The sequence below is a fragment of the Neovison vison genome, chromosome 6, assembly GCF_020171115.1.
Source record: "Neovison vison isolate M4711 chromosome 6, ASM_NN_V1, whole genome shotgun sequence".
NCBI classification, from domain to species: Eukaryota; Metazoa; Chordata; class Mammalia; order Carnivora; family Mustelidae; genus Neogale; species Neogale vison.
In genome coordinates this window covers 218,765,384-218,780,377 of record NC_058096.1, presented here as the reverse complement: position 1 = coordinate 218,780,377, position 14,994 = coordinate 218,765,384, and the positions used below count along the sequence as shown (strand labels likewise).

The following is a 14,994-nucleotide window of genomic DNA, read 5'->3' as shown; positions in this document are numbered from 1 at the left end:
CGGCCCAGCTGTGCAGAATCTTAAAACTCCAGGGGTGGGGTCCAGGTACCCCCAATGCACCACACTCTGTGCGCTAGGGCACTGCTTCTCAAAATAAGGTACACAGATATCCCCCGGGGAACTTGCTAAGACACAGACTCGCAGTGGCCGGCTGAGGGTCTGCGTGCTGACCGGCCCCCAGGAGATCCCGCTGCTGCCCGCCATGGACCGCACTTTGAGCAAGAGTGTAAAACCGGTGCCAGCTACCTCTCTGCCTACTCCCTCTGCGTGCTTCCTAGGCACACAGCCGTACCCCGTCCTTGACCTACTGCCGTCTACACCACAGGGTAGCTGGACAGAGAGTAGCAGCATTCTCCCATCTCCAGCCACGGGGGGACTCCTGCAGACTCACAGCTACGCTAACCCCCGGCCTCCCCCAGGCCCAGCTGGGTGGGACCTGGCCCACCTCCACCCTTCCACTGTATTCTAAACGTGCGGGTCTTGGCCTCCCTCCCCAGCCGGAGGCAGGCACCGGTGTCAAGGTGCCGGCTGGATGTGTGAGGCCCCACACAAGACACGAGACACATTTGGGAAGGAGGCTCTGCATTCTTTATCTCCCGGGGGTCAGCGGCCCTCCAGGGCCCGGTCTCGGGCTATGACGGCCTCCTCGAACTTGATCATGAGCGTGGTGCCCTTGTGCCAGTGAGCCGTGACCTTGGCGGGAAAGCCACTGTGCGTGAGCACCGCCTCCACGATGCCCGCCGTGAAGCTGGCACAGTTGAGCGTGCTGTTCTCCTTGGGCACCGAGATGTAGGTGTTGATGAGCGGCTCCCGCTCGATGATGTAGAAGGTGCGGGCGTCGTCGTTGGCCTGCTCCAGCTTGTCCGCCTCCTTGCCGAACAGCGCCTTCCACACCGCACCCTTGACGAACAGCAGAGCGCCCAGCACCTTGGTCTCCCGCCGGGCACCCTTCTCGCGAGCCACCAGTGCATCCAGAACGCGGGCGCCCACCTGGCGGCCCAGGGCAGCCAGGCGCGCCTGCAGCTCGGCCACGGAGAAGACCCGGCTCTGGCAGTGCTGCACCAGCTCGGAGAAGAGCAGCGCGAAGGCGCTCAGGCTCACCTCGGTGCGGGGCCGCACCAGGGCTCGCTCCAGCAGCGCCGACTTCCCTCGTGTGAAGCGCGCCTCCATGCTGCCGCCGCCCTGCTGGGACACAAGGAAGCACGGGTCGGGGGAGGGAGGGAGCACCCTTTTTGTGAGCTCCAGTGCCAACGTCCCGTGTAGGAAAAGAAGAGGGCAAGAAAAGGGGCACCCGCCTGCACATAAAGCACGCCTCCCCCCGGGACGGAAAATGGGGAAAGTAGCAGGTTTACACCTTTGGAGAAGAAAGGGTTTGGTGGCGGAGGACACAAGAGGGAGACCACAGGGGTGACCGGAAACCATCCCCACCTTCGAGTTCCAGGTGATGCTCCTACATGAAAAGCACCTTCGTGTCCCCCTCTGCCACCTGTGGGAGCAACTAGAGACCTAGTGCACGGGGCAAGGGGTGTCAGACCTAGGGCAAGGAGAGGACAAGGATGGGGGAGCCGTCAGAAGTCTTGGGCACTGTCCCCCACAAGCCTCCAGCAGCCACAGGGCTGACTTCCTGCAGATGAAGGGAACTTGCCCGCCTCTCCCCTGAGGAAGGCCAAAGAAACCAGAAAGGGGGTAGGGTGTGTCAAGACCGACAGCCGAGAGGGTTTGGGGTTTCAGGGACGGACAGAGGACGACACGGGACAAGCCTGGAGGAAAGGGCTCTGACAGCGGTGGTCTGGTATGCACGAAGCACGCCTCCTTGAAGATGCGGGTAGGCCTTCGTTTGTAAGGAAGACTGGAGGCGGCCGCAGAGAAGGCGTTGGGAACCCCTCCACCTCCGTGCCCTCCAGAACGGCAGGGCGACAGTGGGAGACAAGGTGGAGGGAGACCCGGGCTTCGGGGGAGCCAGGAGGGGGCGCTGTGGTCCTCCCATCCTAGTGCACCAAGCCAGGGGTCGGTGGAAGAGACCCGGAAGGGGCTGCTGGAGAAAACCCGGAGGGGGCACCGAGACCTCCACGACGCTGACCTGCGGTGAGGGTGTAGGAGTAGGAGCGGATGGGAGGATTCCAAGGGCGCTGAGACACCCTCTCCCGCCCCCCGACCCTCGGCCCACTCTTGCGTGACGCCGCTGCCCAGGGTGGGGTCGGGAGGAGCTGAGAACCCGGTTCCCACTGCGCAGGAAGGGGCCGGAGGGGTCTGGGGATGCTGGGATTGTCCTCAACGAGGTCCGCGCGGGGAATGGGAAGACCAGAGCGGCGGGAGTCCAGGGCTCCAAGACGCCCCCAGGTGCGCATCCCTCTACACCGGGAGGGCCCAGCGCGCGAGATGGGAGGGGAGTGTTGGCACCCACCCCCCTCACCGGGCCAGGATGGGAGCCGGTAAGCTAAACCGCGGGAAGGCCGGAGCCCCGAGACCCCCGCGCCAGCGTGGACGGGGCAGAGGGGCCGGAGAGGGACCCACAGGGACGCACCCTCCTCACGGACCCTTTGCGTGGGCCGAAGCGGACGGACCGGGGATCGCGGACGCCGGGAGCGTCGCCCAGGATCCCCAGGCGCGCGGGAGACTGGGGGTCCCGGAGCCGGCGAGCCCCCGCGCAAGTAGGGGTCGCGGGCGGGGTCTCACCAGCGAACTGCGGCCGTCGGTTTGGCCGAGTTGCTTTACGACGCCGTAAAAGGCCTTGAGTGCGCAGGCGCTGCGACTGGGACGGACTCGTGGGCGGGACGCGCGCGCTGGCGGATATTCCAGAGAGCGGCCGCCAGGGGGCGCGCGTGTCCGGGGCGTGCGTCTAGGAGTCCTGGGCGTCGGCGGAGTGTTGTTGGCCCGGAGGTCAGGGGCGGGGCTGGCTTGGGTTGGCCAACTCTTAGACAAACAGGATCAGGGATGGTCCCCGTTTAGGGGACGTGTCCCCACGTGTCTGTCTCAGGGCACATATGTCTATTTGTCCTAGAGGCTGCACTACGCCTTGGACACGCAATCCGTGCATTTACTCTGGTACATGTTCTCTTAAGGGACATACATCCAGGAGCCGGGGGCATGGTGCACTTAGGGACGTCTGCACTCAGGGCTGCACGCTCGGTGGGCGTATACACTCAGGAACGCAGTTCCACCCGAGGATACCTGCCTAAGGGCTCGGATATACCTGTGTGCCCACCTACACTTAGGGAGACACTGTCCGTCTCAGACACACAGCCTCCTGCAGGGAAACTAGGTTACCCCCTGGGTACATGTTCATGGACACAGACAGACGCACTCAGGGCATTCATTCCCGCACAATCTCGTGCCCCAGGGCTCCTGGGATCACGTCCGCATGCCCACTGTGTGCCCTTCACCAGCCCCCAACATTTGCCAGACCCTCCCCCACCAGGCCCCCAAAGCCCCAGATGCTCGGAATATGAGATCCGAAAGCCACATTCTTTTGCATTGGCCTTTATCCTCACAAATCACAAACCGTGAGTGCAGAAACAAAGGGGCATACATGTGTACAGGCTCTGAACACCCTCGATGACATGATCAGTCACACATCTTGGCACACGCCTGTTCACACCAACACAAGCAATGACACCACAATCATAGTGGTACACAGGGTGCCCCCCACACAGCTCCACCAGGACACATTTATACAACACACCACAGGACACTCGCACGTGGTCACCGGGCTCCCCATGTTGCCAACACCCGCATTCACAGTGACACACTTTTGGGGGTCCTTGCTGACACAGCCCCCCACTGTGCCATGTATTACGCTCACAACACACCATGATACACACATGTGGCCGGCTTCACTGGGAGGTGCAGCCGGGTCTTCGAGGTCTCTCCATCTATTGAGGTCTCTGTATGGGATGGAGACCCAAGGTCAGGCAGATCACTCCCCCAGGAGGGAAACTGGGACCAAGTCTATGGCTCCCTCCTCACCCACCTCCCCAGCCCCAACTTACATGAGCTTGGGCTCTTCTCCAGGGCCTTGGAGATTTCTTCTAACTTATTCTTGATTTGTTTCATATCTGGGGGCAGGAGGACAGGAGAAAGCTGGTGTGGGGTCCCCCACAAGGCCCCCACCTTTATTGGAAGTCTTCTCCCTGCCCGACCCCCAGTCTGGGGTGCCACAGGGCCTGTGCACTTGGTGTTCCCAGGAGCACTTAAATATCTGCTGAGTGACTTAGGGGGTGACATCCATTGTGCCTTTAAACCCCTGTGCCCTGGGAGAGTGGGACCCCTGCTGCCCCCGCCCCCAGTTCCCCAGCACCCAGCGCGAGACAAATTCTGCCCAGTGAAGGTCTGCAAGGGCACCTCCTGATAGCGTCTTCACTTTATCACCCTCGGTCTGGACATCTCTCTTGACCACATTAATGTCCTGCTTGGCCTCCGTGACGAGCTGCCGGACCGAGCTCCAGCCCTGATTCTGCTCCTTCTGACACTCGCGCACCAAGGTGGAGACTGAGGACCGAAGCGGGCATGTCTTTATCGCCGCCGCTCCCCCCACCCCCACCCGGACCCCTGGGTGCCCCCCGGCCCGGGTGCCGCCCTCACCATTCCAGAGCTCCGTCTTCAAGACCAGCAACTCCCGGGACATCTCAGAATCTGTTCGGGGGAGGGGCGGGGGAGGCAGGAGAAGCCTTGAGGCGCCCCCAGTCCTGCAGTCCTGGGAACAAGGGTGGGGGGAAGGCAGAGGAACGAGGGAGAAGGGAGATAGGGTGGAAACACTGGGCCTCCCCACCTCCTGAGGACCGGACCCCCTCCACACTGCCACAGCCCCCCACCAAAACAAAACAAAAACAAAAAACACAAAAGCAACAACAAACACCCTGAAACCAAAAACCCTACTCACTCTTTGCCAGGACCACTGCCAAGAGAATGACACAGGACAGGATGAGAATGATGTGCAGGCTCTTAAGGGCTCTGTGCAGACAATGAGGGACCTGGGCGGAGTCCGAGGGCCGCCTAGACAGGGTGGGGACTGGAGTAGAGGCCAGATAGGTGACCTCCAGGGCCCAACACCACCACCCAGCCCCTCAGCACTGACTCTACCACCACCTGCACCTGCTCTTCCCAATACCGTAGCCACCGTGACCACCAACATGCACGCTGACCAGAGCCCCAGCAGTCCTAATGCTGCCATCATCATGGCCCCCTTACTATCCCCTTTTCCAGCACTCATGATGCCAGCAGTAGCTGTCAACCACACCCATCAACATCAGTGCCTATACCGTTGTCAGCACTGTCCCCAGCACCGGGTCTCATCAGCACGGTCCTAGGCTGTGTCCAGGCCCACCCCTCCGCCATCACCAAATCCAAATCCATCACCAACATCCAAACCTTCACCAACACTCCCACCAACACCAACACCACCAACATCATCGTCCCCACCTGGGAAGCTAAGCCGCCGCCCCCGACCTTTAACACACAAACCCTGATGTCACCACGCCCCCCACCTCTGACCCCGACCTCCACCTGTTCGCTCTTTGTTCCCATGGTGCCCTACCATGGGCCCCTCCCAAGGCTGCGTGGTGTGTGTTGGCAGGTGGCTGCTTGTGCTGATCCTTGGATGGTGAATGCCTGCCCTTCAGCTGGTCCTGGTTTCCGAAGGTCAAGGTGATATTCTCATAGTCAGGGTTATCTGCACCTGTGGGGGGGTCAATGAGAGGGGAAACCTGCCGGGAGCTCTGGGGCAGGGGTGGGGGTGGGAAGGAGGCTCAGAGATCTTGGCTCACCAGACCCCTGCGCACAACAAATTTCCAAGGATAAAAGATAGGGAATGGGGAAAACATGGTCTGTTTCTTGGTTAGGTGGAGAGGGCGTGCATGGGCATTTGGGGGATACACATGCACACATACATTTTGGGGTGGGGAAGGAGCGCTGTGACCCCACTTCTAGCCCCTTGTTTCTCCCATCCCCATCTCTCCCACTTGACCTCTCCCCTCCCCACCCCGAGGTGCCTAACCTTCCTTATTGGCTGGGGCCCTCTGTTTCTTGTCTTTGAAGGCTGCCGCCTGCATCTTGACCTTCTTCTTCGTGTAGATTTCCTCAGACTCCATGGTTCCCAGTCTGCCAGTTTGCCCACACACATCCCCACCCACCGGAAGGTGTCATGGCAGATGAGGAAATCTGTGGGTTGGGGGTAGGGGGAGGAGAGGTCAGCCTCCCCTTTTCAGCGATCCAGGACCCTCCAGCCCTCGGACATCCTCACTGTCCCCCATCCCAGATCAAGAGGGTCTTAGGAGACCAGACGTCCCAGGGAGCGCGAAGCAGGAGAAGCCCATACATCCAGAGACAGGAACCACCACGATCAGGAACCAGCAACAGAAATGTAGTCAATGCTACACGGTCATCATGTTGTAATAAACAAATATATCAAGTCCGCACCTGTATACCTCAATCGCACACATCATTATACACCAATTAGACTCAATATAAATAAATTTAAAAAATTTTAAAGGATGGTCACAAACTTTACAGGAAACTATGTATGTGTCTACCCGTATGACCTTCATCCCCTACCCCTCTCAAGAGAGAATCTGGGGCCCCTAGGAGTCCCGCCTTTTAGATTTGGGGTATCTGGACTTGGAGGCAGGATTCCTAGGTCTCCCACATCTTCCTGCCCCCTGCCCCAGTCCCACCCCTCAGCTCCACCCCAAGAAGTTCTACTTCTTCAAGGCCCCGTGGAGGAAAGGAACGGATGTGAGGCAAGGGGACCAGCCACTGGAGCTCCACCCATGTCTGGGACAGAGGCCAGACTCACCCCTTGACCTAACCCTGGGCATGGTGTCCCCTCTCCCGGGGCCCCCAGACAGAGGAACACTGGAAACATTCACTCTCATCCATACATCTGCTCACTTCCCCACACTCATGCACACTCCCAGAAACCATTGCTCGTCTGCTCACGTATTCACGTGGCTCGCCCATTGTTGGGCTTCTACACGGGTTTACCCCCAGAGAAATGCCCATATTCATGCCTTCACGTGTCTGCTCTCTCTCTCTCTAGAGGTCTTAAAGCTCTCTTTGTGTCTGTGACTTTGAAAACTGGAGATAAAAATGAGACCAAGTTTGTAGGGAATTTCTCTCTCTAAGTTTAGAACGGTGCCTTCTGGTGGAAAGGTAATGTAAACCACATATTTTTTTTTTTTTAGATTTTATTTATTTGACAGAGAGAGGTCACAAGTAGGCAGAGAGGCAGGCAGAGAGAGAGGAGGAAGCAGGCTCCCTGCTGAGCAGAGAGCCCATGCGGGGCTCGATCCCAGGACCCTGAGATCATGACCTGAGCCGAAGGCAGCGGCTCAACCCACTGAGCCACCCAGGCGCCCCAAACCACATCTTTAATTTAAAATTTTCATGGGGCGCCTGGGTGGCTCAATGGGTTAAAACCTCTGCCTTCGGCTCAGGTCATGATCCCAGGGTCCTGGGATCGAGCCCCACATCGGGCTCTTTGCTCAGCGGGGAGCCTGCTTCCTCCTCCCTCTCTGCCTGCTTGTGATCTCTATCTGTCAAATACATAAATAAAATCTTTAAAAAAAATTTTTTTTCTGGCAGCCACGTTAAGAAGACAAAAGGAGACAGGCTCAATTAATTTTAATAATGTATCTTGTTTAACATAATATACCCCCCCAAATGATCACTTCAGCACGTAGGCGATACTAAAAAAATTATTGAGCTATATTATTTTTTGTGGGTACTAAATCTTCAAACATCAAGCGTGATTTAAACTCACAGGACATTTCAAGCATTTGATGGATGCGATATTGGAGAGCACTGGCCTAGACTATCGTGGTTCTCTCCCTCTGGAAAAAATAAGTAAAAGATCATTTAAAAGACTTTTTAAAAAAGAGTCATTTATTTGACAGAGAAATAGAGCACAAGCAAGAGGGGGTGGGGAGAAATGGCAGAGGGAGAAGCAGAAGCAGGCTCCCTGCTCAGTGGGGAGCCACTGCTGGGATCACAACCTGAACGGAGGGCCGACACCTAACTGACCGAGCCACCCAGGTCCCCCTTAAAGGACTGTCCATGTGGGAGAAGTAGGTATGTTTTAGCTTTTAAATATGTGATTAAATTTGAGGTAACTTTGGAATGGTCCCCCAGGGTTTGATGAGGATAATGCTCTGTTTTCTAAACTATTAATAGTTTTCTAAACTATTGCCAACTTTGCCGGCTCAAGGAGGACGACTTTAACAGTCTCTCTCTGCCCTCCCCTCCCTCTGATTTTTAGAAAGTCGGGATTGAGAGCTAAGACCCTGTTCTGACTAACAGTCACAGAGGAGACGGACCAATGGGCAGCCGGCTCTGCTGTGATGGACAGGCGCAGGGGGTGGGGCCGCAGCCTTGCCCATTTCTGTAGGTGCTTGAAGCTAAGGAAGACCAGGCTCCATCCAGCCCTTTGGACGAAATAGCAGTTGTGTACCTGGAGGCCCACGAGCAATCACAGTGGCCCGAGAGGGCTCTGTGAGGTTTCCTGACCAGCCCTGTCATAGGGTCACAGTCTCAATTTTCTTTAAAAAAAAAAAAAAAGAATATGCGTCTCCTGCCCAGTTAACCATAAACCTGTGATTGGTTTAGAGTGGGCACATGATCCAGGCCCAGCCAATCAGAGTCAAAGATTTAGCACAGGGGTGGGCACAGGAGCTAGATTCAGCCAATGAAACTCAGGCCTGCGACTTCTGCGGCATTAACCAGGGAAAAGGCATTTCCCACCACCACCCCCCCCCCCGTCTCCCCCCACAGGGGGCTCTCAGCCTGGGAAAATGTAAGCCTGGAGCTGTGTTGGGGGAGAACCCGCTTGAGAGGAAGCCAACATTGAGGAAAGCAGAGCTGAGAGGGAGTCAGATCCTGAAGATACCATTTGAGGGTTCTATCCACCCATGCCTGAATCTGTCTCTGGGCTTGCCTGGGACCACCAGCATCAGACTCTTCGTTCTGGCTCAGATCCGTGATATCAGGGTTGTGAGATGGACCCCTGCTTCAGGCTCTGCACTGACAGTAGACTCTCTCTTCCTCTCCCTCTGCTTCCCTCTGCCCCTTTCCCCAGCACACTCTCGCTCTAAAATAAATAAATCTTTAACCCTGGGCCTCTTAGTTACATATCCATAAACTTCCTCTTTTTTTTTTCTTTTTTAAAGATTTTATTTTTAAGTAATCTCTACAGCCTACATGGGTGTCAAACTCACAACCCCGAGATCAAGAGCGGCACGCTTCACCGACTGAGCCAGCCAGGCGCCCCCAGGAACTTCCCTTTACTTTTGCTCAAGCTGTCTTGACGTGGGGTTTGAGGCACTTGGGACTAGAAGAATCTCGGCTACCTCAGGGTGGGCTGGGCAGTTGGCAAGTGAGAAAATGGAGGCTTGAGAAGGGGGCTTGCCTATCCAGATCTGCACCCTGGGACGGGAGAATGGCTATGCTGGAAATGAGCATCTGAAGAGGACCTCCTTGGGGTCCAGACACAGGGGGACAATTGAGTGGAACTTGGAGATAAAGAGGCATTCCAATCGTCTGGGGACTAAGGAGGGCACCCCCCTCCACATCAGTGAGGGGGTGGGACAGGCAAGGTTCTAGACCCTTTCTGCTACTCAACACACTTCTGACTCAGTTGTTCCACCTCAACCCCATGGCCACTGTGGGGTCGGGGGGAGGGGGCCGGATACAGGAGGGGAATCTCTGGATTGGGGTATAGGTGGGCTCCCGGGACAAGATGAGAGTTTGTGACCTCAGCTCATGGCTACCTAAATCAGACAGGGGCTGTGCCATCACAGGGGGTGGGTGGGTGGCAGAGGTGGGGGTGAAGGACCCCAGGTCAGAACTATAGTACAGCCTATACGTTTTAACACGTTCTTTCTTCTTATAACCAGCTTTTGCTAGCTAAGGAACTGTGGCCAGCTGACCATAGATAGGGGAGTCAGCAAGCAGCACAACAGGATAACAAAGGAAAAATGTAAAAAGCAAAATTCTGTGTTTAACCCAGCTGTTTCTGGCCTCTGTATAATAATGCTTTGCTAAAGAAATGGAAAATTGCTTAAACCCCCGCTATGTAATCAAATAATGCTCCACCTGAAAGGCTGCTTGGAGGACCTCCACCCCCTCTCCAGGCCCAGGGTTAGGATGAAGGACAACAGCCCGCGTCCTGCTATCCAAGCCTTGCAGCTGGCCAGCATCAGGGCCTTGAGAAAAACAAATAACAGATAGGGGTCGTTTTCTCATACCGAGGGCCGGAGACGTGCAATTCAACACGTACCCTCTACTGTACACTACCTGAACGGTGACTGGCCAGAATGTATGGTTGGTTTTAAAGGATTGGCTACCTGTGTGTAGGCCTTGCTGTAATACTTTAAAATTATTGGCTAGAAAAGCGAGGGCTCTGATGTAACGGACTGTAAGACTCTATATTAAGTCACTCCCGAAACAGATCGGGGCTCTCAGACACTGACCCATCCCTCGCGGATTTCGTGGTCAAGTGTCCCTGGGAATCCGAGCATGCCGGAATAAAATCCTCTTGCTTATTGCATCCAGTGGTCTGTGAGTGCGTCCTTGGGTGCAGGTCCTCTAGGGTCTTTCAGGGGCATAACATTGGGAGAGAGGGATGGTCAGAAGAAAGTCACGGGCGCCCTACGCCACTGCCTCCCTCCAGGAGCGTCTCAAACATCTTAAAAACCAGGATCCCAACCCATCACCCATGCTCCAGTCCCTGGAGTGTGCTGCTGGGGGCTGGGGCATTTGAGTCTGGGGTCCCTTTCTAGACTGCACACTGAGTGCTCTGAGGTCTGTCTGCATCTCTCAGGGGCTGGATTTTAAGACCCTTGGGTTAGGATTCCCAGGGATCTGTGCCCCCAGGAAGCTGTGTAAGGGTTGCAGGTGACTTGCCTTCCAGGTCAGAATTCAGACTGGGACCACAGCCACCTGGGTGGGGGTGGGAACTTGATGTCAGAAGCAAAAGACTCTGTCCAGGGTTTACACGTTTGTGGTCTATGTTTCTTCTATGGCCATACGTATGTGGTTCAGGGGCATTGTCTGCGGGCATGTTGTGTCCCTGTGTGACCATAGTGACTGGGTTGTGTACTGAGTGCGTATATGTAGTGTGTGCAGGTCTCTCCGCGAGGTTGGGGAATGAGGGAGCGTGGCTCAGGGCTCTGGGCTGAGAGATGATGACTCAGGGGTCCACCATGACCCTGGGGCTACTGGGGGCTTTGGCCCTGAAGTGTGCAGGGGGTTGGGGGGAGGTCAGGGGTCCCTGTCCCATACAGACCCAGACCCCGAATGAAGCCTCATTGTAGAGGCTGGGGCAGACTGACCCAACGACTTCCTGGAAGACCAGAGACCCGAGGGATCGTCAAGGTGGCCTCAGAGGTAACGCTCACTTCCCCTCCTGAAGGAGTACATGATCCTTGGCTGCGAGTGTCCTTAGAGGAAGCAGAAGCCCTGTTCTCGGCGAAGCGGTAGGGGGAGGCACAACGTGGGAGGAGCTAAATGGGCAGAAGAAAGTCACGGACGCCCACAGCCACCGCCTTCCTCCAGCGTCTGCGTGCCCGGCTCATTTCGGAGACGCCAGCTCAGTTCCCCAGCCCCCAACAAACGACAGCAGGGCGCGCAGACCCTCACCATCATCTGCTCAGGGTTTATTTCCACCCCGCCCCTCCGAGGCCTGACTCCGCCCCCCCGAGGCCTGGCCACGCCCCCAGGCCCGCCCGCGCTCCGCGGGGACCTCAGGCGGCGGTCTGCAAGCGGCAGCAGCGAGCTCCGGTCCAGTCCATGCCCGCGCACTGGCAGTGGCACGTGGTCTCGGCGCGCACGTCCCACGAGCCGCAGGCGGAGCCGCAAGTGCAGGCGGTGACGGCGAAGCCTGCGGGCGGGAGCGGGGGGAGTTTGGACCCGAGCTGGAGGCTGCGGGCGGGGGGTGGGGGGGTCGGGGGAAGCGGAAGCGGGAGGGTCTCCAACACCAGAGCGTGGGAGCAGGGGTGTGTGGAGCGCAGGGAGGCTGGGGCCCTGGACTCCAGTGTCCTGAAGAAATGCAGTCTCGGTGCTGGGGCGGGGAGGCTAGCGTGGCTGACCGGGACTCTGGGGAAGTTGACTCAAGAAACAGAGCCTGGGACGCCTGGGTGGCTCAGTCGGATAAGTGGCTGCCTTCGGCTCAGGTCCTGATCCCGGGCTCCATATGGGGCTCCTTGCTCAGCGGGGAGCCTGCGCCTCCCTCTCCCCATCCACCTGCTTGTGCGCTCGCGCTGTCTCTCTCTCTCTCTCTCTTTCTCTCTCTCTCTTTCTCAAATAAATAAAACCTTTAAAAAAGAAAAAGAGGGCGCCTGGGTGGCTCAGTGGGTTAAAGCCTCTGCCTTCGGCTCAGGTCATGATCTCAGGGTCCTGGGATCGAGTCCCGCATCGGGCTCTCTGCTCAGCAGGGGCCTGCTTCCCTTCCCCTCTCTCTGCCTGCCTCTCTGCCTACGTGATCTCTCTGTGTCAAATAAATAAATAAAATCTTAAAAAAAAAAAAGATATAAAAAAGAAAAAGAACTAGAGGCTGGACTTAGGGGGAGGGGTTCCTGCGTGCGGGGAACAGAAGTGAGAGCTGGGAAAAGGACTTGAAACTCACCTGCGGGACAGGTGGCCAGGTCCCCCCTGGAGGTGACACTCCGGCAGGTCAGGCCAAAGTTCCGCATTGTCTCAAGAACTGCGGGAGGGAGGGAGGAGGGAAGGCAGCGGTGAGACCAAGCTGCCCCTCCCCCATCCTCCTGCGGCCCTGGCCCTGGTGGTCTGGAGATAGGCAGGGGTCAAGAGAACTGTTCTGAGGAAGGCCCAGGTGGGCCAGGCCTGTAGAGAGCCATGAAGTGGGGAGCCTGCCACTTCCCAGGGTCTGTCTTGAAATGGGTGTTTAGAGGAAGGAGGATATTCCCAGCTTCTGCCGAAGGTGCTGCTGGATGGGGGCTGGGCTGGGCTGGGCTGGGCTGGGTTGGGTTTGGGGTGGAGGTTTGGTTCTGGTTGGGGCTGGCTCCATGGCTGCTCCGTCTCCGGAATTAGAGGGTCCCCTGCTGAGGTTGAGTGAGGGTCCTCACTTAAGGATGGGGTGCCATCCTGGATCTTCTCACTGATGGCTTTGTCCACGGGACACAGAGAATTGCCACACACCAGCAGCCCCAGGGCAGGGAGCAGGAGGAGAGGAAGAGCCTTCATCCTGCAGCTGCTGAAAGAGGGAACCCACAGCTGGGTCAGTCCCTTCTCATCTGGGGAGGGTCAAGCCTCCAGAGCGGGTGGGATATGGAATCCTGGGTCCCTGTGGGGGACGAGACTGGAGTCCCAGCTTTGTCCTGGCCCCCTTGGGATGGGCTTCTGGGCTGAGCCGGAGCAGGGTTCACTTACCCTCGGGATGGACTCAGCAGGCCGAATCTCGGGCACTGATTTCATGCCTCTGCTGCATCTCCCTCTTTAAGGCTTCTGGACACGGAGCTTCCTGTCTTGGCTGGGTGTTTTGCCCCCCTGGCCCTCCCATCTCACATCCGGAGCCAAGAGGAAGCCCCCAGGGCAGACTCTAGGGGCCCAGGGGTAGGAAGCTCTGCTCCCCCCTTCCCTGCCACAGTTTCCCCATTCAAGAGCTCACCCTTCTCACATCCGGGCTGGGACTGGTCCAGGAGGTAGTGCCTGGGGGATGACTCCAGAAGCCCTTGTCCCAGGGATGGGCAAAGAAACAGGAGTTTGCACATAAGCATAACCAAAACCCCATGTGAGAACTGCATACCGTGTTCACACCCAAATGCCCATCAACAATAGAATGGATAAAATCATGTTTCTTTTTCCTTCAATGGAACAGTCTGCAACAGACGATGACAAACTTGCAGCCCATGGGACAAAGCTGGCCCACGGTCTATTTCTGCGCAACCCGCGAACTAAGAATGGTTTTTACATTTTAGTTTTGGGGGGTTTTGTTTTTAGTACAAATGGATTTTTTAAATTGTGGCAAAATATATTTCACAATAAATTTTTTAAAGGATTTTATTTATTTATTTGACAGACAGAGATCACAAGTAGGCAGAGAGGCAGGCAGAGAGAGAGGAAGGGAAGCAGGCTCCCTGCTGAGCAGAGAAGCTGATGAAGGGCTCAATCCCAGGACTCTGAGACCATGACCTGAGCGGAAGGCAGAGGCTTTAACCCACTGAGCCACCCAGGCGCCCCTCACATTAAATTTTTAAAAAGATTTTATTTATTTGTCAGAGAGAGAGAGAGCGCGCAAGCACTAGCAGGGAGTGGCAGGCAGAGGGAGAGGAAGAAGCAGACTTTCTGCTGAGCAAGGAGCCCCATGTGGGACTCTATCCTAGGACCCTGGGACCATGGCCTGAGCCGAAGGCAGACGCTTAACCAACTGAGCCAGCCAGGCGTCTCTTTCACATTAAATTTGTCATTTTAATCATTTCTTAAAAAGAGTTTATTTATTTATTTGGGAGAGACAGATTGCAAGGGGTGAGGAGGGGCAGAGGGAGAAGCTGACTCCGCACTGAAAGCAGAGCTTGATAGGGGGCTTGATTCGAAGATCCCAAGATCATGACCTGAGCGGAAGGCAGACGCTTAACTGACTAAGCCACCCAGATGCCCCATTTTAACCATTTTTTAAATGTACAGACCACTGGCATTACGTACCCTCACACTGTTGTGCAACCAACCCCACGATTCGTCTCCAGAACTTTCTCATCTTCCCAAACTGAAACTCTGTTGCCCTGAAACACTAACTCACTATCCCCCCTTGCTCTTGGCTTCTACCATCTACTTCCTGTCTCTATGACTTTGTCTGTTCACACCTCATGTAGGCGGAATCACACAATACTTATCCTTTGGTGTCTGCCTTAAACTTAGCATAAATGTTTTCAAGATTTATCCAGGTTGTGGCAGGGGTCAGAACTTCATTATTTTCCGTGGCTAATATTCCATTGTAGGGACACACCACATTTTGTTTATCCATTCATCTGTTACTTACAACTTGCTCTG

General features: G+C 56.3%; 3 protein-coding genes across 10 annotated transcripts; all 3 read right to left on the bottom strand.

Moving 5' to 3' along the window:
* Positions 1-565: 565 nt before the first annotated feature.
* TRAPPC5 (trafficking protein particle complex subunit 5) lies at positions 566-2,722 on the bottom strand. Of its 8 annotated transcripts, none has more exons than XM_044254342.1 (3): positions 2,677-2,722; positions 1,429-1,534; positions 566-1,185 (listed from the first exon to the last, which is right to left on the bottom strand). In XM_044254342.1, the coding sequence occupies exon 3, from the start codon at positions 1,168-1,170 to the stop codon at positions 604-606; it is 567 nt and encodes a 188-aa protein (XP_044110277.1). In that variant the 5' UTR covers positions 1,171-1,185; positions 1,429-1,534; positions 2,677-2,722; the 3' UTR covers positions 566-603. The 8 variants fall into 8 exon arrangements, with proteins under 8 accessions (XP_044110277.1, XP_044110273.1, XP_044110275.1 ...); XM_044254338.1 differs by having other exon boundaries at positions 566-1,182; XM_044254340.1 differs by lacking the exon at positions 2,677-2,722 and adding an exon at positions 2,525-2,670 and having other exon boundaries at positions 566-1,182.
* A 742-nt stretch (positions 2,723-3,464) lies between these two features.
* On the bottom strand, positions 3,465-6,398 carry MCEMP1 (mast cell expressed membrane protein 1). Its single transcript, XM_044255415.1, has 7 exons — positions 5,993-6,398; positions 5,534-5,674; positions 4,880-5,008; positions 4,582-4,632; positions 4,342-4,488; positions 3,990-4,055; positions 3,465-3,884 (listed from the first exon to the last, which is right to left on the bottom strand). Coding segments are annotated over exons 1-7 (630 nt in total). The 5' UTR covers positions 6,087-6,398; the 3' UTR covers positions 3,465-3,882.
* Positions 6,399-11,732: 5,334 nt separating this feature from the next.
* Positions 11,733-13,609, bottom strand: RETN (resistin). The gene is made up of 4 exons (XM_044255414.1): positions 13,378-13,609; positions 13,074-13,201; positions 12,614-12,691; positions 11,733-11,869 (listed from the first exon to the last, which is right to left on the bottom strand). Exons 2-4 carry the CDS (start codon positions 13,189-13,191, stop codon positions 11,733-11,735), a joined length of 333 nt encoding a protein of 110 aa, XP_044111349.1. The 5' UTR covers positions 13,192-13,201; positions 13,378-13,609.
* Between the last annotated feature and the right edge of the window lie 1,385 nt (positions 13,610-14,994).